Consider the following 23,486-nt stretch of genomic DNA (forward strand, 5'->3'; position numbering starts at 1 on the left):
ATCCTTGTCTTCCCTTCCTCCCGATTTATCCTCTAGGCCTGGCAGAAAGGAAAAGCAGAAAGATGGGGTTGCAGAGGCCCTTATCCCAGCAGGCCTGGATGTGGGCTCTGCTGGATTGCCCCTGCGTTCAAAGAGCTACAGAACTGACACCAGAGAGAAGAGAAGAAAAACCCGGGGGACTGCAGGGAGACCCAAGGGCTCCTGACCTTGGAGGGCCGATGAGCAAACTCCAGATGGGCTTTAGTTTCTTTCTGCTCCCCAAGCTCCAAAGGGCTCTGAGCTCCTTGAGCTGTGCAGGTTTTAAAATGTTGGAGGGCTTCTCACAGGTCTGTGGTTCAGAGTTCACCGCCCCCATTTTTAATTATCAAGAGGCAGCTAAAACTCCAACACTCAAGCAGCCACAAGCTGCAGGGGAAAAATCAAAATGGGGCTGGCAATGCCGGGTGCAGAAAAAGCAGACTGAGAGGGGTGGTCAGCTTTATCAACAAGATTGGTAAGAGGTAAAGACTTTTTTTTTTTTTTTTTACCAAATCCCCCAAATGTTTGTTTTGGGCTCCTGCCCATCCAGATAAATCAAGCTAACAGATTAGGAAGTTCATAAAATTGTATTCTTAGGTAATGACATCCAGAGAGGTAATAAATATTCCCTCTGCTCTGGTGGCCGCTGGAGTTCTGGTGTTCGGGGATCTTCCATCTCTCGTTCCAAGCCTGAGAGGGGTCTCTTGGAAGTGGAACATTTAAATTAAAATTAGCTCTCCATAGGTCCGGTGCCAGATAGAAGCTGTGGAAAACCCAGAGCGGTGGTTTTGTGAGTGCAATAGCATGCTCCCCCACGACTGGGCAAAAAGCAGAGAAAAAGATGGTACGGTTGCTCCAGCGCACTGCTCCTCCCGGTCATAGCACCCTTGATCTTAAGGGCCCCTTTCAGAGTCAGTCTCCCCTAATCCTAGAAAAGCAGAGAAGGACACCCTGGCCCCAAGCTCCCAGCAAACCTTTCAATTGTTTTCACTTCCCTACCACTCCCCCAACACACACACACACACACACACCACACACACACACACACACACACACCCCTAGCTGTGGGAAGCTGTCTCTGGATTTCAATCTGCCAAATCCAAGCAGAAAGAAAACTGAAGCACAGATTGCAGAGAAAACTTCGTAGGAAACTTTACACAAACAACAGCAAGAGACCCTCGGACAGGGAGAGTGCCCCAGTCCTTTTCCCTCAGTCTAACTTTCTCAGACTCTCTCTTTTTTGAGCCAAATTTCTTTACTCCCCAGGTACACAGACTCGGCACAGAAACGTCTTTTTCTCCAAGCAGAACCCCTCCGCTCACAATTGGATTTCCCGCCTTCACTCCCTAACACCGGGGATCGTAACAAAAATTGACTGGCAAATAGAGTTTAAACTTTTGTGCTCCTCACCCCCAGAGCAGACCGATTGCTAACTACTTACATGTCAAAGGGATCTTTGGCCTGTGGGGATCTCCTGGCACTTGGAGAGAAGGAACCCTGGAAGATCGGTGTCGCCGTTTCACCCGTCTTCTTTTTACTTAGCCATTGAAGAGAGAGGGATACAATGCTCTTACAGGCATTCATGCGCCTTGCCTCTCCCATTACTCTGGGCAAGAAATCCCCAGTCCTACAAAAGCAGTGGCATCCTATCTGGAGACCAGGGCTGAGCAAGGGCTGGCTTGGGAGGGTCAGAGATGGGGGTGGGGGAGAGGTCAGAGGCGCTGCAGAATATAAAGGCAATGGGAGAGAAAATGCTGTGTCCTCCCCGTGAACCTGGGCTGTGTCCTCCCCCCAGCCTTTCCCCACTGCTCAACCCAACTTAAATAAAAGCTCAGCCCTCAGCTTCCAGTGAGGCTGTAGCAGCATCAGGCAGAGCAGCAGGGACCAAGACTGCTGGGGCTTGCGGCCCTCGGCCCAGATTGGCCCCCCCAACCCTGCCCTGCCATTCTGGGTGTCGAAGTCCAAGGCAAAGGAGAACTTTGGGGAAAGGGGAGAAAATGGAGCCCACTGGAGGGAAGGCCAGAGGACAAAATCTTCAAACTCAAATGTAAGGGATTTTAGTTTGGGTTCGTTCATTTGTCAAGAATTACGGATTTCTGATGTTTCTCCTTTTCGGACCATAAAGGACAGAAGGAGACACACAGAGAATGACCATGTATGTGAGGGAAGAGGAAGGAGAAGAAACAGAAGACGTAAAGAAGGGGAAATAAAATAAGTGTTCCAACCCTTTTGTGCTGCTTTTCCTCAACTAGAGTGTTCCTTCAGCAATTTCAGGCAGAAACTTAGGAAATAAAATGTAGTAATTTTCCCCCTCCTCACTCTCATCTCTTCCACTTTTGGGAGGAGAGGGATAAACTCCCTGAAAGTCACACGAGCAAACTTAGGAAAGAACCATGGATCTCAATTTACCCCTTCCCTGCTTTCCATCTTAGCTCCTTTACAGGCTTGAAAAGACACCCTGGTGCCCTTAGACCTTCCTTCCCTTTTCACAAGCGCAGCTAGAACCCCCTTTTTCTGTTCCAAGGGCAATCGCCTCAAGACGATAAGGGCTACAGTTGGATTTGGCCCCTAATTCACTTGATCATATAAAAAACTCCAGATAATTGTTGGCCTGCCTCCTCGCACTGTAGGCAGCATGTTTTGTTGTCTCCAGGGTACCACTGAGGGAGGAAAAGTAGACCTAAAGGACTAAGAGCTTTCCCCCAGCACACACACTTGTGAGGGCATGCATACACACACACACACACACACACACACGCACACACAGCAAGTAACATCCAGCAAGTGGTTCAAAAGGAAATAAATTCAAATCACACCAATGCGATTTGTACAACTTAGTGCTGCTGTTGCCTTTCACTCCAGAATTTGGGGATGGGGGAAGGGGTATCCCTGGCTTCCCTGCATGCCCTAGATCTCTTCTCCCTCTGTCTTCTACTTCCAATTGCCTTTCTTCTTGAAATATGGATAAATTATCTGAGAAGAAGCTCACCAACAGCCCTCCTCCCACTTTCTCCTAACAAACAAGCAAAAAATTAAGCAGGCCTTGCTAGGGCCTGGTTCTCAGACCACAATTATTTGGGATAATTCTCCTACCAAAACCTAATCATAAGTCAAAACCTGGCCTTTCTCTTACTTAATCCAGGCAAGATTTTTTGTTTCTTTTTTAGCCCCAAGGAAACAATTTTATTTAATTAATTTATTTCTTTACAGCCAGACAGGCTTGTTCAGGCTATCCCCATACACTGCCAGGACCTAGGAGGTTATAGAAAGAGAGGTTGGTCCTTGACTCTCCCTAAGTCTCTTCTCAACACCTGGCAGGTCCATAATAGAAGGGAATAAAAAGGTAAAAATCTTTTATTATCTCCAGGCATCAACCTTTGAGGCCTATCCATAACAAGGGTAACTCCCAGGCCTCTGGCCTCCACCTTACCCCTTTTTCCAAGCCTAAACAAACAGAGAAGGCATCCTGATAGGTCACTTTGCTGCTTCAGAATCACCAGCTCGAAACCTTTCTTTTTTTAAGAACTCAAATGTTGAGGGGATGTCTTCCTTAATCCCTCATCCCAAAAGAGCCCTAAAGATGAAAGAAAACTCTTCTTCCCACTCCCTAAACTTGCCCTCTTGTCTACAAATTAGGCAGGCCTACTCAACACAGAGGAGGGAGAAGGGAAGAGAGAGAATATACAGAAAGAAGAAACTGTACCTAACTATAGAAAAGTGAGACACCCCCCACCCTTAGCTCCACTGAAGTGCCCCCAGAGGAGTCTGGCCTCTCTGCAGACTCAGGGGGAAGCAAGGGGACTGGAGAAATTAGCCTTAATCTTCCACACCCCCTCTTCTGAAGATCCCATACCCCAACCCTTTTGCTGTTTCTTCTAAGGACATTGGAAGACTAATGGAGAGCTAAGATTTGTGTTTGTTTAAAGTAAACTTAGGCAACTATAGAGAAGATGGGATGTTACCAGGCCAGAGAAAGGAGGGGGATAAAAAGAAACCATCAGACATTGACGTAAAACTAATTCACATCCACTGGTTTATTATTGATCACGGGGCATTTCACATCAACACTAAAATTCTTTATTGCAAGTTTTACAATAATCAAGTAAATTCAGTCCAAAAACACAATAACCACGATGGGGGTGGGGAGAGATTCTACCTATAGACTGCCTCTCTGAACTGAAAGTTCATTTTGATTTTCTTTTGGCTCCTCAAACTGAACAGCTTTGAGAGGCTCTCCAGATGCATTTAGCTTTGTCTGCTGTCTTTGCCCCCTCTCCTCCCGCACCCCCCCCCAACAATAATACAAAAGAACTTCATAGCTTTGTTCTCCTTAAAATGACTTCCCCCTCACTAACCTCCCCTGGTGCATTTTCAATGCAAAAGGCCTAAGGAAAGAGGGGGGAAGAAGGAGGAGGAGAAGGATGAGAATTGGCTTTAAAATCTTTTTCCTTTTTTCTTTTCCTCATTTCCCCTGAAATTCACCCAAACCAGACTATCACACCTTGCAATATATAATTTTTGCAGTTTTTTTCTTAAAAAATAAATAACCCCCCAAATGGCCTTAAAAAAAAAAAAAAAAACACCCAGCAGGTACCATGCTAAGACAACATCACATGCTTAAAAGGGTCCTTAACAGTGGAAGGCAGAGGAGGGCAGGGGGCTTGTTTGTTTTTCTGTTTTGTCTGTTTGGAACTGACAAGGGACAAGGTGAGAGGAAGAGAGAAAAGAACCGATATATATATATATATTAAATTCTATAAATAAGAGTCAATTTGTGTGTGAGGGGAGGGTGGGGGCATGGGGTGGGGGCAGGGGTGTGAGTTATGTTTTATAACCTGGTAATGTCCTCTGCCCGTTGCTGCTCCGGCGGCGTGGCGCTCTGGGAGTGGTCTTCAGAAGTACCCGGGGTAGCTGCCGAAAGGGTGCTGGGCGCAGCGCCGGCCGGGGGTGCTGACCTGACTTTGGTGTTGGGGAGTCGGTGGTCCTTCTTCCATTTCATGCGACGGTTTTGGAACCAGATTTTGATCTGCCTCTCAGAGAGGCACAGCGAGTGGGCGATCTCGATCCTTCTCCTTCGGGTCAGGTAGCGGTTGTAATGAAACTCTTTCTCTAATTCCAGGACTTGCTGCCGGGTGTAGGCTGTTCTCGAGCGCTTGGGTTCCCCTCCGTTATAATTGGGGTTCACTGGGGGATGGGGAGGGGAAAAGCAAATAGTGGGGTTCAGAGGCAGCAGGCACCCCGCCTCCCACCCCCCATCCTCAGCTCTGAGGAACAGGAGGAGGGAGTGGTGGAAATAAAGTCATCAAGCTTAAATGAGTTATAAAGAAGTTGAAGGAAGCTGAAGACTTTGTAGTGTAATAAGAGGGGAATCCTCATTGTAACGACACTGAATTATTTATGCGCCCTTAGAAAGCGAGCATAGTTTTCACACATACATAACAGATCGTAGCACATGGCTCGGACTGCCCAGAGTAGCTAAGCCATAAAATTTATGGGGGATGTAATTACCCATTCTCGCTCGTAAATCCAGTTCAATTGTGCTAACCCAGAGTCGCTCCTGGAGAGAGAGGGGGAAGGAGAGAAAGGAGGACGGGGGCCAGAGGGGGCCGAGGAGGGTGGGGAGAGCTAGGGAAGAAGGGAGGGAGGGGGGAGCAAAAAGCAAAGTTGCCTACCCGTGCTAACGTGAATTTTTTTCATCCATGGGTAGACTATGGGTTGCTTGCTGGCGGCGCTGGAGGGATGGTCTGGGGCTGGCTGGCTGCAGGCTGGCGGGGCTGGGGACGGGGAGGCGGAGGCGCCTGAGAGAGGCGCCGGCTCGCAGAGCGACTGTGATTTCTCGGGGTGGTGGTGGCTCGCCTGGGCCGGCCCGTGGCCTCGCGAATTGCCCGGCCCCTGGAGACTGGTGCAGCTATACTGGCGCTCAGGGTAGCTAGGGCGCGGAGGCGGTGGTGGGTACAGCTCCTGGTGGTGATGCTGGAATCCCGATTCCCTGGTCCGGCCGTAATATTCCGGACTGTGTTCAGGGATGTAGCTATTTTGCGAATATTCTTCGCATGGAGGAAATTTCGGATCGATGTAGTTAGAGTCCATCAAATACGAGCTCATGATCATTAATTTCTGGAGTGGAAAATAATTTTTCTCGCTTTGTCGTTTTTCTGCTCCATAAAGCCCTCCTACTAGCTAGCGACCCTGTAAAGTTACTTTCACCATGTGACTCCGCCGGCCAATCACACGGAGCAACCCAGTCCCCGGATAAGGAACCGAATCGCTTTATTCAAAATGTATCCAATTTTTTTGTGTGTGTAGTGGTGGTGGTGCTGGGGGGTGGGTGGTGGTGATGTGGGGTTAGCTGGCAGGGGTTGGGGTGCCGCCAGTGCACATCCCACCAGACTGACAACCCTCCCCTGCAAAAGGAGATGGGAAGCTCCCGGCTCCCCTCCAAAGCCCGGGCATTGGGGGGCTGTCGGGAGGCAGTGATTCAGCCCCCGCCCAGGGTCTCCCCTCAGGCCTCTGCTGGGCCCCGTGGGCCTCGGCTCTTGAGCTTTTCCAGAGGTCTCCATTCATGGCGATTGTGTCTCAGTCTGTGTAGGTCACCGGGCAGCGCCCCTCTTTCGCAGGAAGAGGAAGTTGAATGAGGACTGGAGTGGAGGTTGGATGGGGAGGGGCCCAGGCTGAGCCGAGGAGGCTGGAGAGCCTGGAGTGCCCCCCATCCAAGGATACCAGAGTCCAGCCCTCTTCCCCATACACACTCACCCAACCCTCTGGCCATGGGGCCGGCGAGGCAGGGTCCCAGCTGGACCAGGCAGGTAGAGGCAGCGGGATGCAAATGATTCTGACGTCATTTCTGGAGGTCTGGGGGTTGAGCCCCCGCTGAAGAGAGACAGGAAGTGGTTGGCAAAAGCAGAGTTCAGAAGTCTCACCTTCCCCTGCTACCCACTGACCCTCCCTGCCCCAGCCCCAGAGCAGAGAATCTCTTCTACTGCTGGCTCCTGTTTCCACTCCCCATTCAGCCCGGCCTGCTATTTTCTGACAATTATCTCCAAGGAGATGGGGCACGGAGGAGAGCTTTCTGCCAGGAGTCAGTGCCCTCTGATGGTGCCCAGCCAAGACCCTGAGAGTTCTTTCTCTGTCCCCACAGAGGGCAGACCTAGCTAATAGGGAGGACTGTGTGGGTAGAGCCTGCTTGCTTCTGGCTAGGAGCTGTATCCGTGTAACACGTGTGTTTACATGTAAACACGAATTCTTAAGGGCCAGCTCCAGGCTGCTTTCCAAAAACGGAAGGCTAAGCTCACCAAGTTGGGGAGGCAGGGCCAGCCTTGGGGGTCTCCAGCCCATTCACACCCCCTCCCCTCTCTCTGCCACCCACTCACAGTGGTACCCTGATGGAGGAGGGTGGCAGGGCCATAGAGGAGGGAGGGGGCCAGGAAAAGCTGCTTTCCTAACCACCCCACCCCCCAGCTAGGGGTGGTCCTGTCAGGCCACTGATTCCAATGAACTGATCGCCCATAACTCAGAGTTGGGGGGGTAGCAGTGGGGAGAGCCCAGGGAGGGAGCCGGGTCCCCTTGTTGTACTTGATAACAATTATAGTTTAAAATCATAGCTTGCCGAGGCTCGGCTATATTTTACTTGATAACAATAAAAGTGACACATAAAGTTAACTGTTTATGTTTTATTTATTAGACTAAATCTGCCAGCGGTGGTAGGAGCGCTTGCCTCGTCGCTACAGCTTTTATAGGGCTGTGAAACGTCATAAATCAGTCTCGCGGAATCGTCCGCACTCTTTGTGTCGGCGGCGGCGCGGGGCTGGCGGCCGCTGGCTGCCTGCTCCCTCCTTTCCACGAAAAGTCGTAATGTGATTTTTTCCCCTCTGATTTTATTATTATGATCGCCGCCGTGATTAGTCAATCTACCTTTAATTCGCCGCCCTACGCTGCCTCCTCCCAGCCCAGCCTGGTTGACACTTGAATAAGTACCTTTTAAAACGGCATAACAACTATTTGAGGTTTAATTAGAACATCTGCAATTAAGGGAATAAGGAGGGGAAAGGGAAAAAAAATAAAGCCCTTGTGAGAGGGAGACTGAAGGCAAGAGATTCCCATCCTTTTTTCATCACCTTTGGGATGTTGGAGAGGGTTCGCACTTCCAAATTAGGGCTTCCCCAGAGGGCTGGAATGAGACGGAAGCTGGACCACAGGCAGTGCCCAAAGGGTGCCGATTCCCGCCTGGGCCCTCCCTGCCTTCCCTCTTCTAATGTTTAGGCCCCCAACCCCACCCCAGGCTCAGCAGGGCCGGCGCTTAGCTTCCAAAGAGCTGGCGCTTGGGGGTCCCTGAATACTCTCTCTCCAAGAGGACAGTGCCCATCCCCACTGTCACCTGGCCAGGTGAAGGAACAGGAGTTCCCCAGAGGCTGACCACCTCTTATGGAGATTCCCAAATTCTCAGAGTTGGCTGAGAACCCTTGCCCACTCTTGTCTGGAACCCTCTGCATGTGAGGACAGGCTGATTAGGTTGGAGAGGAACTTGAGACTGTGAGTGAGGGGGCAGAGGAAGGCTACTGCTTGGTTAACAGTGGTTTGGGTTGTGTGAGGGTTGTCTTATTTTAATCATTGATGGTGGGGGTGGGTTCATTAAAAATTGCTGGAAGAGGGCAAAGGGAAACCAGTGCTGAATCCTAGTACCTAAGTCTGAACTATAGTCCCAGATGACTCCATGGGGAAGTCCAAAGCTCAGCAAACTTTGGTACCGTGGGGAGAGGGTTGATGAAGAGGGAGGAAACCGGGCCCCACTCCCTGTCCCCCTTCTAGGCCTGTACCTGGATACAGCTGCCTCACCTGGAAAGGTGAGCTGTGAGCCTGACTCTCCTCCTCTCAGCCCACACACTCAACTTCTACCATCCCTGCCCTGGCCCTAACCTTCTTTTCTTCAATCTTCACCCTCCTGGACTTGTTAAGAAGTCCTCCCCAATATGTTGCCTGTCACAATCCATCCCGGCCAGGTTTCTGAACTTCTGCAGGTGGGTCAAGGAGACTGACTTTGGGCCAGTGTAAGTAGTAGACACAGAGGGTTCAGATGCCCCCAACTGAATGTCAAGTCTGTCTTTGGTTATTATGGTTAACATATATGCATGCACGCTATTAATATTTATTAATATATTAAATGCCTCTTTATGCAGCTATAAATTAAATGTAGAGTTCTCATTCCAGGTTTGTGCAGCTAATTCAACATGCACATCCAGAAAGTGAAATCTCCAAGGTTCCCCCAAATGTGCCCACACTCATCTATATCATTTACAAAACAACAACAGCAACTCCCTTTGGGCTCCTACAGCTTAATAGCAAGGAAGTCGCCTATCACATGGGTAAAATACCACACACATACACACAAACATTTTCACCTGGATATTATTACAAGCACAGAAATAAAATCCGTTCGAAGGGCTTTTGCACTTAGCAATGGCTTAATTGGGAGGGGGTGGGCGTACTAAAGCAGCTCTCATCTGTGATGAATCCTTGTATCTGGTCCTGTCTTCTTTTGTGTTTCACCCTCCTGCCTCCCGCCTTGCTGGCCCAGGGACCGCACCTCTGCCCTGTCCTCCACCTTACTTTGCCCCAGTTTTATTTATTTTTATTTTTTCTGACTACCTTTTGCCAGCATCCAAATGCTCTCTGCAATTGCCCCTCCACCCCATCTCCTTTCTAAATCTCGATTTGGTTTCTCTTTCGGAAACACGTTTCAGTACAAAGCGCTTCCCTTCTGACATCGCTGAAGAAAAATATGTGTCCATTGTGTGTGAGGCCTTATTGTGCCTGGATTACCATACTGACCGTTGGATAACCCATATTCCTCCCCTCCCCAGTAACAAGCTGCCGGCTGAGAGAGCTCAGCGGCTCCACAGATTCTCTGCTGCATTAAAATCTCGCCCCTCTCTGATTTTTCCAAGGGAGAAAAATAAATGGGTGAACCAATTCAGGATTTGGAGGGCAAAGGGAAGGAAAATGAGGGTCATTCCTTTCCCTACTCTTTAAAATGCAGGGCTTATGTGTGTGAATGTTGTTGTTGTTGTTGTTTTAGGGATTAAAAATTGTAACATGTCTGTTTACTTTCACTCATATAAATTGACTTTTAGATGTTATGCAATCAGGCAATTCATTTCACTTTGATTTTTTTTCCTTTGGGCAACTTGAAAACCCCAAACTAAATCAAGGCTCATATCCCATTTTTTTTCGTGTGTGTGTGTGTGTGTGTGTGTGTGTGTCCCTTTCTAATGCTCCAGCGAGGGCTAATGTATGCAAAAGAATATGCAAATGCTTAATTGATTTTTTCTTAAATCTCTTGTCAGTAAAAGTAATGAATTGGTCTAAGATGATTTTAATAACCTGGATGTGTCACCAGAAAATACTCAACCTTTTTTCTTCTCCTGGAATAGCTTATAGTCTAGCAAAAAAAAAAAAAAAAAAAAAAAAAAAGCAATCATGGAATGTTAATTTGCCCCTCTTTAAAATATTGAAGATGAATTTCTCTTGTTTGTTTGGAGACCGTAAGCGAGGTCCTCTCATGGATTTCCCCTGCCTTGCCTTGCCTTCCTTGGAATTCAATTTTCCTTAAATCTCGTTTAAAGTGGCTTTTTAAAAAGTGGCCGCATTTTAATATTGGTTAGACAGAGTGACCTGCATTTCACCTCGGGTGTTTGACTTGTTCCAATAGGTCACTGCCATGGGGTTATTGATGAGGAAACTCCATTGAAATTTGTCTCTTCGCAAATGGCCTTTAGATCTTCCAGCGAGTTCAATAACTAGTTATAATGTGGAAGGGGAAAAATGAAGGCCCTGGGCTAACGAATTTGATGTTTCATTTTTATGCTGGAGAAATTGTTAGTTAGAGATTGGGTTCCCCACCACCTTCCTCCCTCATCCCAGCCTCATCGACCCCCACCCCTCTTCAAGACTGCTTTTTAAAACTTGGTTTGGGGTGTCCCTTGCTAACTTTGATGCAAGCTTTAATTCTTCATGTTATGAAAATTGTTGCTGAAACTTCTGATGTGTGGATGCAGGAACCTTGCTCTGCTGCAGGTTTGTAACCTGAATTTCTTGCTGGGGAGGGGGAGTTTTATTTTTCAAGGAACCTAAATTTGGCTTGAAAAGATCTAGAAACCAGGCTGGCCTTAGGTTAGTTTATGGAGGGCTCCCTGGCCTGGTCCTCCCAGTATTAAAGAGATGACAGGAAGCTGGAAACACTTTTAAGAGTTTATGAGGGTATCTCAAAGTGCCTTAATCTGTTCTTGGCCTTTGAACTGCCAGAGACCCATGAGATTAGGTACCCAAGAGCAAAGAAGGCAGAGACTGGGAAAAGCTAAGGATAGAGAGAGAATTCTATAGTAGGCAAGGGAATCCTGGGTCCTCTCCAGGGTCAGCGTCAGAATTCATGGGGACTCAGTCGGATCACCTCTGTTGCTTCACAAGAAGGGTGATCCAGAAAAGCTCAATTCCCAAAGACCATGCATTTTAGTAAACTGGAGAGAGTCGAGGAAAAAGTGGGGTGTTGGAGATTTTATAAGCTTTCCCTTTTTCTGGAGTTTTTAAGGGAGGGAGATGAAAAGGCAGAAGAAGGGATTGGAGGTCTTTATTTTATTTTCCCCAACCACAGTCAAGTTGGAGAACCCTTGACTCCTCGAGAAACCTCTGTGAGAAAGAACTTTGGAGAGCGCGGTCTCCTGGGCTGACCCAGCGATATCAGATCATTACCATGATTAACCTCAATAATAAGAGCATCTTCCCCTCACAAAACACAGCTCCCGGGGTGCCTTTTTTTCCCTTCCAGGAACTGTTCTTTCTCCTTTCCTGCCCAAAGGGATCCAGTTTGCTCAGCCCCAAGCTCCCCGTTTAATAACCCCGTCTGCCTCGCACACCCCTTCCAAGCCTCGGCCCATAGATCGGCATGCCTTGAATCCTGGGTTGGAGGAATCAAGGCCGAGAGAGATTTCTAAGTGCCTGAAACTGAGGTGTCACCTCCCTCCATCCCCTCAAACCCAGAGGCAGCATCTTGATGCCATTTGGGTTCGCAAACTTGCCTTGGCAAAATCGTGGCACCAGTGGGATCTGGGGAACGGCCTTCAACTGCAGTTGCGCGTCTCAACCCCACAAAAATGGGAAAGTCGGAGAAAGGGCCATCGACGGTTTCAGGGTCTGGCCTGGGAGAGGGCACCAGAGTCTGCTCTTCCCAGCCAAGTGGGAATCAATAGCGATGTGTTATAAACTTCCCCGAAGCCCCTCCGCACGCTCTGTTCCTGGCGGGTGAGCCACGTCCCTAAGCCGCTCGCCAGCCTCGGCCTGCACCTTGGCCCCCTCCTCCGAACCCGGGACCCCCAGCCTCGGGCCTCGCCCCCTCCCTGTTTTAATTACGTGATTGATTTCCGCTTTGGCCGCCTCGGGACGCCTCTCCCTCCGACTGTTTAAATCTTTCGGCTCCCTTTTTGTATTTCCGAGTCTTCCCGGCGGGCTGTAATTTAGAGGCGGCCCCTCGGCTGCCTGCGCGCACCTCGCGGCCTGGGTCCGGGGCGGGCTGCGGCCTCGCCCTACATTCCAGCGAAATGGTCCTGCCGCGGTGCTCGGGCGGCAACCGGCTCTGCAGCGGCCCGGTGGCGCGGGACTCTCAGGCTGTGGTCCTGCCCACTAGCTTTCTGAATTATTTTGTGCTCCATTATTCTCTGATAGGAAAACGTTCCCTGTGTGAATTATCCCTTCAGGCCTGGCCTTAGAGCTGGGCTCTCCGCGGTTCTGTGCTTTTCTCCTCCCCCGAATGAGGTGTGTGTTGGAAGGTCTGGATTGAGCCCGGAAGAAGCGCGACGCCTGGCTCCAGGCTTGCGGGGGAGCTCCCCTTCGCCCCAGACACCTGGGCCCTGCGCTGGCGGGCGAGAAGCACCAGAAGAGACGCGAATTCGGCCACAACTTTACGCCAGTCAGCGCAAGAGGGACCACCCCGCTGCGGCCCCTACCCCGCAGTAGGCGGTGGATCTGACTTTTCGCTCCACAGCCCAGAGGCCCCCTCGCCCTGGCAGCCTCAGCGGGCACCCTGCAGCAGCCTGGGGTGGCTGCGCCCACCTGCGCCCGGGAACACGCTGTTCAGCCCCTCCACCCGAGGGATTGAAGGTGAGGCGAAGGAAGGGAAAGAGGGGAGAAATTGAGAAGAGTAGACTTAGGGTGAGAGGAGAAAGGGGAAGACAAGAAATGAAGAAAAGCAGCCCCTTCTCCCACTGTGGCTGACTTCTTTCCATTTCTCTTTTTCCTCCCCAAACTGCTGGTTTTCCACTTAATCTCTCATTTATTTACAACAAATAAACATTGCTCTGCTTATTCTCCTACGTTGTGTTCATTCTTTGATCTTTTCTAACGAGGCAGCAATGAGTTACTATTAACAGTGTGTATATATGTATATACAAGGACAGAAGGGGATTGGGAATGTCTTTCTGACTGGGAAGAAGTTCAGTGACACTTGAGTTGGCCACAACCTTCTCCCTGTCCCCTGACCTACGACACCCCAATACTTGCCCCCCAGGCCCCCTCCCCCACAGCAATGTTGCCGGGTAAATAAGAGTCCGCCTGCCTGGCTATTAGGATTCTGGAGACGTTGGCATCTGTAGCAATCATTAGTCAAAGCCGCGGAAGCCAAAGGAGCTGAGGAGTTGGACAGAAAAAATCTTGGAAATGATATACAGGAGCCGCTGAGGCATCAATCCCAGCCGATAAGAGCGGGGTTGCTGGGAGCAAGGCGGCCGCTTAATTGGGCCCTGGGCATCAAGAACAACTGGGGAGGAGGAACCTATGGGTTGTGCAATAACCCTGGCATCATTTGGGCACCCTACAAAAATTGTTGGGGACTTGATCCCCTTTTCCCCCACATTTCAAAGGCCCAGTTGGGGGTGTAGGGAGACCTACAAGCCCCTGTCAGCCTCTCGCCCTGGGGATCCAAGAGGAACTGGGCTGGAGGACTCTCCCCTTCCTTCTCTCCCCCTTTCTTTTAGTGGCTACTTTGAGAGGTAAGGAGCCTCGGCTTGGATCTTGGGTCACAGAGGCAGCCTGGAGGCAGGCTATGACCCTTAGAGTCGGTTTTTGGGGGCGGATAACTCAGTGGGACTAGCTTTGGAGATAGTCTTGGAAATAGAGACAGAATTACTTGCTTTAATAAGCTAAACATCCAAAATATATTTGTTCCCTACACCCACTCACCTAATATTTTTGTATATCACAGACGCAGAGATAGAGAGGGAGACAGAGAGATGCAGTAAGTTTAAGTCCTTCTAGAAGGGAGATCTATGCCCCTATACACAGATGCATGCATTATGAAACCATCCCTAAACATATGTCCAAACATGTAAGTTTTTCAGCAAAAATGCAAAGACTGTAAAGACCTCTAAATATGTAGCTTCAATATGTAGCTATTTTATGGGTTAGGATCCTTGCATAAATCTAGATAAAATTTTCAGAATGCACATTGAACACACACATGGTTCTTTCCAACCAAGAAAAAAATTCCCAACTATTCACTAGGTGTTTCAAGAGAGTTGTACCAATACATCCTAGCATATACATCCAACCACTATAGAAAGATTGGTAAAGTGCACACAGGAATTCGACCGAGGACCATTATGTTCACTATGGTTCTATAAATCTAAAGATCTATAAATCTGCATTTAAACGTGGAGTAAAAAGGAGTATAAAACATACATCCTGATATAGACATAGAACGAACTATCTACAAATACATTTTCACATATATAACTATAGGAGTGCTGAGCTCTCTGTGAAGATTATTTGCATGGAGTCCTAGGAATGAAGAGGAATCTCTAGTGCTTGTGGGTTTAGGGTATCCCAGTCCAGGCTTCTCTGAGAAAGAAATGAGGGTGGACTAGAGCCTTCACAAGTACTAAAAGGGCCCAGGAACTTATATAATCTATGACATATTTCCAGCATATAGGGGCATTTTACTGGTAATGAATATAAGCCCTGATGCCTGGGCCTGAAAGATTCCTGACCTGATCTGGCTTGAACTAAGGCTGAGTTAGAGGGCTCTTAACTTCGTTTTCCTTCAGCTCCTTAGCCCCAGGCTCAAAGGAGGGACTTGCTAGGGAGGGGGTAGGGGATCCTTAGGAGGGGAAGACTCATTATCTTTAGGAAATGGAGCTATTTAATAGGTAAAATATATTGTTTGTTAGGTAGATAGAGATATAAGACGGCTGGGGGCTTACACACACACACACACACACACACACACACCCCTGCACCCATCTCTTAATCACAAAAAACCCAGTGACAGACTGCAGAGCTCCCTCCATTCAAGCAGTACATGATGGGGTTCCCCCATGCCCCCCTCCCATCTCCTCTTATTCCTAGCTCCCATGAACTCTTTCTCTTATACATCTGAAGTTCTACCTTGTCCAAGGGGGTTTGAGGCTTGGGGAAAGAGTGACAGGGAGAGATGAGCCCCAGAACAGAAGAGTCCTGCTATCTACAGCCAGGCTCTGAAGCCATTTACCTTCAATGTTAGTTCCTTTGTGATTGAGGGGTTGGGGGACCAGGGACTGCATGGGCAAAAGGAAATGAAAGGCTGCATTATTTTTTAGGGGAAAACTTTGAGGGGAAAAAAAAAATCACCAACTAGCCTTTTAAAAAAGAAATTGGAGGCAAAGGATTTTGAAGACTCCAGATGCTCTGTTATATTTCTCCTTTAGTTTACTGGGGAAGGGAGGAAAGGAGGGGCCTCAGGTGGGCTTGGGGAAGTGCAATCCAATCTACCAAGCCTGCTTTGGGGGAGAGTGATTTACAAAGCAAAACCTCAGATGCTACTTCCTGAGAAGTTACCAGATCAAAACACCCTCCTCTAGGTGTTTACGACCCTGTCTTTACTCCCAACAGGAAAAGCACCCTCAATAAAACCTCAGCCCATGTCCCCATCCTCCACCCAGGGGATGGGGAGAGACACAACATAAAATGAAAGACCTGACCCTTACTACTCCCTACACACACACACACACACCACACACACACACACACACACCCTGTATTTTCAAGCCAGAAAGTTGACTTTGGAAAGAAGTATTTACTAGACAAGATTTCTTTCTAATGTCTGAGCAAGGGAGCCCTGAGGAGTTTGGAGTTTGGGCTTGGAACAGCAGGAGAGGGGGATTAGATCAGATAAGATTCTGGCCTGTTTAGACCCTCCATGTCTCTCCAACTCCCAACAACTCAATCTGGGACAACACGATACTGATCACAGAAAGCCTGGCTGCCACCATCCCTGGAGTCAGCTCTAGGGTTTGGGTTTTCCAGAAAGGCAGAAGGAAGGAAACTCAACAGCTGCTCAGGGCTTGAGGGGTGGGGGTGGGGTAGGGAGGACAAATGGTTTGGAAGCTGGGCTGACAGGAAGAATGGAGTGGGAGGGAAGGAGTGGGAAGTTGGTTCCATGCTGGTTACTGTATCCAGCCCAGGCTTCTGACCTCTACCATACCATCCTTGGGCACATATATGTATTTCTGTGTGTTCAAGTATTCTGGTGTTCAGGGCCAGGAACTAGGGGAAATGAACCCTAGGGAAGAACCAACCCTGAATTGCCTCTCTCAGATCTGTGGTGCAGAACTGAAAGGATCCTAGGTGACCAGGCTACACATTTCAGCCAGCCCACATGGGGTTGCAGATCACTGTAGAATTTTTTCTGTACATGTGTGCAGGTGTAGAGAAGCAGCCTTCTCCCTGCACTGGCTCCCTAGCATGCCTGGAGCAGTGGACTGGCTCAGGGCCCAGCCCAAGTGTTCAATCTCTTCTCATAGCTGATAAAATGTGGTCTTTTTTTTTTTTTTTTTTTTTTAGTAGAGACGGGGTTTCACCATGTTAGCCAGGATGGTCTCGATCTCCTGACCTCGTGATCCGCCCGTCTCGGCCTCCCAAAGTGCTGGGATTACAGGCTTCAGCCACCACGCCTGGCAAAATGTGGTCTTTAGAGGCTGAAGAAGTTCAATTTTAACCGAGTTCAATTTTCCCAAGTCCCACATTGCACAGCCACACTGCTTCCTCTGAGGTATCTCTGTTCCCCTTTTGCCTCTCAGTGAACCTTAGGATTGGAAGAGGGAGATGATTACAAGGGTTGTGTAGGGCTCAAAAATAAAGAGATCTGTATCACCCAAGTTCCTCAGCCCAGACCTTGTCTGGCAATTCCTTGGGTTCCTGGGGCCCCATCAAAGCAGCAAGCAGAGATATTATCAGAACAGACACCAATCTGGGTCACAAGGAGCCAATAAAAGTGGGGAGGGGTAGGAAAGGATGTGACTTTCTTGGCTCTCAAATAGCCTTGTCTTCTCCTTAAATTGAATCCCTCACCCCAAAACCCTAGTTTGGCATCCTGATTCCAGATTTTCTTTCTTTACCTCAAAGGGCTTCAGGGGCCCTAGTCCCACTAAAGAAGAGGCTCAGGGTGGTGGTACTTGCCTTCTCAGCAAAAAAGACCTAATTAAATCATAGAACAGTGATGTTTCGGCATTCCCCCTCTCAAAAACTCAGTCCAAAGCAGCTATGGAAGAAGAGCAATAGTCAAAAAGAGAAAGTTTACCTAGATATTAGGAGGGGTCGAGGCACTCATAAAATCTCTTTTCCCAGTGCCTGTGTGGATGGAACCAGTCTCCCCCATCTTTGTTTCTTAACTCTTCACGAGAACTGGTACCCAGTGTAAGAAGTCCACACTGAGGGGAGAGTTGGTTTCCAACAACCTGCCACACCATTCACTGGGGAAGAATAAGTGTGTCCTTTTATCCTAACTCATAAAAGAGGAAAATGGGGTCAGCCGCGGTGGCTCATGCCTGTAATCCCAGCACTTTGGGAGGCCAAGGCAGGCGGATCACCTGAGGTCAGGAGTTTGAGACCAGCCTGACCAACATGGAGAAACCCTGTCTCTATTAAAAATACAAAATTAGCCAGACGTGGTGGTACATGCCTGTAATCCCAGCTACTTAGGAGGCTGAGGCAGGAGAATTGCTTGAACCCAGGAGGCAGAAGTTGCAGTGAGCTGAGATCCTGCCATTGCACTACAGTCTGGGCAACAAGAGTGAAACTCCGTCTCAAAAAAAAAAAAAAAAAGGTTGGACGCGGTGGCACACACCTGTAATCCCAGCACTTTGGGAGGCTGAGGCATGTGGATTACCTGAGGTCAGCCTGGGCAACACGATTAAACCTCGTCTCCACCAAAAATACAAAAATTAGCTGGGTGTGGTGGTGGGCACCTGTAATCCCAGCTACTTCGGAGGTTGAGGCAGGAGAATTGCTTGAACCCAGGAGACAGAGTTTGTGATGAGCCGAGATTGCACCATTGCACTCCAGCCAGGGCGACAAGAGCAAAACTTAGTCTCAAAAGAGGCAGATGGAGCTGTGTGGTTGAAGGTAACTTGGGAAGTGAGGGCTCAATGACTTCTGAGAAGAGCTGCTCTTTTTCTGGCTTGTCATCCTTGTCTTTCCCACCTGGCCTGTGGCATTGTCCCCAAACCAGCTCCACCCAGAAGACAAACAAGGAGGGGAGTGTTGAAAAACTCCAGCTCAGTCTGGACTATCCTTCCCATTCTTGTGCTCTTAATGCCCCCAGGGGAGGGCTTAGAGGTCTAGGTGGCACAGTCCATCAGAACTCCTGCCCCTTAGCTCAAAGAGGGCAAGAGATCAGGAAGAGAAGGGGAGGAGAACCCAACCAGAAAATTCACTCTGAAACAAAGCTCTGGAGAAGGAGTCGGGGGAGAATGCCCGGGTCTGGACCCAGCAGTGGACTGCCTCAGGGCCCAGCCCAAGCATTCCAGAAACACAAGCATTTCTGTCATAGATGTGCACTCCCTGTGCCTCAGATGCTCCTACTCAGCAATAGTTTCTCGCCTATTGCTTGTTCTTGGTCTAATCCATGTAAACTCAAACACTGAAATCCACATCTTCAGTAGCTGTACCTTCTGATGGCTATTGGCCAGGACATAGGATCATCACCTAGTCTATTATTATTATTACTATTATTATATCCTGTTAAAAGAATGGAAAAGGAAGGGGTTTAAACAAATCCATCAACTATTTAATGTGGAGAGTGAGGAGAGTCGAAATTCTCTGTGCTCATTCGTTTCCAGAGCCCTTAACTAGCTCAAAGTTATTTGACAAACGAGAGGTACCAAACACAACTTTAAAAAAAAACTCCACTTTTGCTCCCTTCCTAACTTTATCAGCCTGAGGCAGTCTGATAAAGCTAATGGCTATTGGAGCATTTCCAGAAACATAAATCAAAAGTCCTCTCCTCTAATCACCCCACCTGCCCACATGAAAATCAGAAGAGTGAATACTTGTAAGTGTATGGGGAATAATCACAGCCAGAATTTGAATTTAGGGCTGGAGTTCATATCCGCATTTGCTCTAAAGTCTAATTTAGAGTCTACAACTACAACACCCAGAAAACTGGGTAGAATCACGCTGGCGAACGTGGGAATAATCCAGAGGTTGCCCCCACAACTTCACATCCTTGTGCATTTGAGATTGACTCCCAGACACAACTTTGTAAGAAATTGAGGAGACAAGCCAAAGACTCCTGAGATGGTTCAGGGACTGAGAGAGGAGGCCAGAATATGCTGGGTATCACTCCAGCCTTCCAAATCTGAGATAGGGTAAACCCACGAGCTAAGGCCGTGGTGGGAAGGGAGGGAGGGAGGAAGGAACAGGGCCGGATGGGAAAAGCGAGACAGAGACCCAAGTATTTTTTGCTGATTGGTTGATGGGGACCATGTGACCCTGCTTAGTGTATTTCTGATTGGTTGCTTGACCTCTCCTTGGGTTAAAGGCCTAGGAACAAAATTGAAAGCTTTCCGGGTTGGCTGGAAAGCTTGGCACCTGATTGCCTGCCCTTCCTCCCGATCCAGAGGGACTCCAAATTCGGATTTAGGGTAGTGAGTGGGAAAACCAAGAATTTCAGGCCTCCTATGTGTTTGCCTTGTTTCCAGGTGGAAATTGAAACTGTTTTTACAAAACAGTAAAAAGCTGAGGCAAACTATTTGAGGGGAAGGAGAATCAATTATCACAGGAAGAGGGGTGGTATTTAAATGGAACTTTTGAGCCTAAAGAACAGAAAAAGGGGTGAAGAAGTCATCAAAGGGCTCAAGGGACGCTGTGTAAATCTTTAAACACCCTCGAATGCCCGTCTACACAGAGAGGAAGGGAATGGGACTGAGATTTGGCCGGGAGTCAAGACGAGTGTCAGGGTGGAGTCTTGCCTGGATGTGGGACTTCGGCCCTGGCTAAATTCCCGGTTAAAGACCACTGCACTCGCTCCCTAGAGCCCTGGGGAGGCTGGAGAGAGGGAAAGAGTCAAGTTACAGACCAAGAGAAACTCCCGTCGCCCTGCTGCTTGTATAGGAAAGTTTCCAGAAACCCTCAAAATCACAGACTAGAGGAAAGGAGCGAGCCAAAAGGGACTGGTAATGAGGAAGGGAGAAACTGGTAATTAGTTTTTTCCAATGCGTTGCTGGAGAGAATTCCCTGTGATCCTAGGGAAATAAAGGCATCAGGGAGGAGGGTGGGGGAGGCTGAATCTTGGCTGAGACTGAGGCCCTGAGGGATGGCGTCAAGGGAATCCTCCATGTCGGGTTCCCGAGCTCCTCATGCAAGTGAGAGACCCCTAGACTGAAGGATGGGGCTCAGCTAAGACTCTTCATTTATTTGGGCCTCTGTACCCCATTCATTCTCCCAGAGTCTACCTGCTTCTCGGTTCTTCCTCAGTCCCTTAAGCAGCAGGGGCGAGGCTAACAGCATTCCCTCCTCATCCCCCAACAGCACCTTTCCACAAAGCAGGCGCCCAGACACCCCTGCTCCCCAGGCATGCCCCTCCTTCTGGAAGGTGCAGATCTGGCTCAATCCCTCTGCTCCCCACCCCTTTCTCCCAGCCTGGAAGAGTTGCCCTATGGGTCCGCTGGCCTTCAGCCCTGCTTCCAAAGCCCTGGCTATTCATGGCTGGCCAGTACAGGAGCCTGAATTCACATGTTGTTTCTTTCCTGGCTTAGCTCCCGGTGACGCACAGGGAGGGATAGCACTCGCAGGTGTGGAAGACACGTGCCTCTCATGCCCAATGCTTCTGCTGCTCCTTTCTAGAAACCTGAAGAGCGCCCTAGCATTAGGATTGACCCCAGGGTGCAGTGCTCAGATTGGGCCCTGCTAGCTCCATCCCCGAGGGGCTACTCTGTCTTTAAGGTTGGGGGACTTACTTTCCCAGCCTAGCAAAGACATTGCCTCTGCTCCCTCACCCATTCAACACACAATTACACTCCACTCACAGCAGGAACCTCTAGGGCTCTTAGGGCCTAGTTTTATCTGAGGCAAGGGCTGGGAATGCCAGGAAGACCCAAGCAGCTAGAGGGAGAGGAGGAAGCATGAAACCACACTGGCTCCAGACGGACTAAGATGCCAAACTACAGAGGATGAGACAGCTGCCCATCCAAACCTGGTGATGAGGGAGGGAGGGGGCACTCTGGGACCTCTGGGTTCAAACAGCCACCTTTGGGATGCTTTTGCCAGTTCAGGCAGCAGTAGCCTGTGGGCTTAGAAGCCACAAAACCCTCCTTCCCTGCCTTTCTCCCCAGCTTCCCACCCTGCGTGGACTCTGGGCCACTGGCCAATGGCTGAACTCACCCCTTGCTGGAACAGGGGGCCCCAGAGGCATTTCGAACTTGTGTCTAGAGTTTACATACCCGTACAGACACCAAACACCCTTGTTGCTGCCGCTTGCTTTCTTCTCAACTGAAAGGGTCAGGAAGACCTGACAAAACTCTAAACAACCAAGGCCTCTCTACCCCAGTTGACTTGCAGTCAGAGAGAATAAGGAGTGGGAAGGGGAGGGCTGCTCTGGGTAGACAAGCTCCCCCATCTTCCTACTTCCAGCGGCTTCTTAGGCTTCTTCTCTTCTCCCACCCCAGCCTGAGAAGGCCTTTTCCCCTCCCCCTAATGAGTGGGAACTGCCTTCTATCAAGTGAGGGGGGTGGCTAGGTAAATGAGAGAAAGGGTCTGAGAGAGAGAAAAAGAGAATTAACTCACAGCGTTCGCCTGGGATTCATTTGCGAAGATGTAACCTCTCTCACCATCGTCCCCAGCGCCGTAATCCCCTCTAACTGCCAGGCCCTCTGTCCTAGCATTAAACCTCACCAGCAGCTGCGTGGCTGGACAGTTAAGATTATATATGATGTAAATATATTGTGGGTTTGTCAGCTCTCCCTACACCATAAAACTTGGTTTAATGATATCACGTGGTCCCCCAAGAGCCACTCACGGGCTTGCCTTCAGGCTATTCACATAAATAACCTCCAAAAGTTTCAAACTCCTAAATTCACATAGAAGCCATGCCTATTTCTCTAATGCTCAGTTACACTAAAAAGCCCTGGTGCTGTTCCTTTGCCCCACCCCCACATCCCCCTTGCAGGGTGGAGAGCGGGGAGAGGGTAGATCCTTATTTATTTATTTACTTACTTATTTCCATAAGGACCTGTCGCCTTCGAGGTCGTGTTGATATTTTTGTCCTCTTATTTTTTCCTCCTCTCTCCTCTAATTGCTCAGAGTGGGCCGTGTCCCCCCTCTTCCCACTCCCCCGGAAGGTAAGTCATGCTTCTTCCCCTTCTTTCTCGCTGCCAGAGGGGGTGGGTTCCAGGGCAAAGTGGATAGGCAGGCTCCATGGTCTCTGTTTGGAACCCAGAAGCCCCCTCCATGAACTCCCCCAGAGCAATGCCAGACCCTGGTACCTGGAACTATGTTCTAGGAGGCTGGCAGGTGGGGAAACTACCGCAGGTCCCAAAGCAGAAGCCTCTGTTCAGGGAGAAATGAGGGATCTGGGCCTTACACACCCCCAGTGTAGGGAAGTAGGTATGAGGCCTCTGGCTTGGTTGCCGCGGCTGATGCCGACCGACGCCACAGAAGCCGAGGCTGGGGCCTGGGCAGACCTGCAGATTGTGACAGGAAGGAGGAGAGCAGGCAGGCACTCTGTGTCCACCCAAGCCTGGCCAAAATGAGTCAGACCTTCAGCTCCTCCAGGGAAGGAGAGGCCCAAACCCTGCCGGGAGGAGGCAGTCAGTGCACGGTGGGGCTGGTGTGCCCTGCCTGACAGCCCTAACCAACGTTGCCCCATCCATGACAAAGCCCTTGGTTTTCCCCCGGGGTGTTACACCTGTCCCCTGGGGAGGGAGCACAGGGCCTGGGCAGCCTGGGAGGCTGGAGCGGGCTGATGCGGGCGCCACAGCCTCTTTTTTAGTTAACTGTTACCCACCGGAGACGCCAGTGCTTCTCCACGCTTCACTGCTCGCCCAATAGTTTTACTCAGCATGGAGAAAAAATTAAAATAACTCCCTGAAGAAAATTACACATTTTATTTCAGAGAGAGAGAGAGAGAGAGAGAGAGAGAGAGAGAGAGAGCGCGAGAGCGAGAGCGCGAGCTG

General features: G+C 49.4%; 1 protein-coding gene across 4 annotated transcripts in view; it reads right to left on the minus strand.

The window, feature by feature from the left end:
• Positions 1–4,028: 4,028 nt before the first annotated feature.
• The window catches only part of HOXC4 (homeobox C4), a 61,286-nt gene continuing 41,828 nt past the window's right edge, over positions 4,029–23,486 (minus strand). Inside the window, exons 1-3 of one of the 4 annotated variants that reach the window (XM_033221830.1) lie at positions 22,099–22,195; positions 5,691–6,888; positions 4,029–5,202 (exon numbers count right to left, since the gene is read on the minus strand). In XM_033221830.1, the coding sequence (XP_033077721.1) occupies positions 4,847–5,202; positions 5,691–6,129 (795 nt within the window). In that variant the 5' untranslated portion in view covers positions 6,130–6,888; positions 22,099–22,195 and the 3' untranslated portion in view covers positions 4,029–4,846. Of the gene's footprint in view, positions 5,203–5,690; positions 7,109–22,098; positions 22,196–23,486 lie in introns of those variants that run through there. The other 3 variants (XM_033221833.1, XM_033221832.1, XM_033221831.1) reach the window with 3 other exon arrangements.

The sequence above is a fragment of the Trachypithecus francoisi genome, unplaced genomic scaffold (assembly GCF_009764315.1).
Source record: "Trachypithecus francoisi isolate TF-2019V2 unplaced genomic scaffold, Tfra_2.0 Lachesis_group11, whole genome shotgun sequence".
NCBI classification, from domain to species: domain Eukaryota; kingdom Metazoa; phylum Chordata; class Mammalia; order Primates; family Cercopithecidae; genus Trachypithecus; species Trachypithecus francoisi.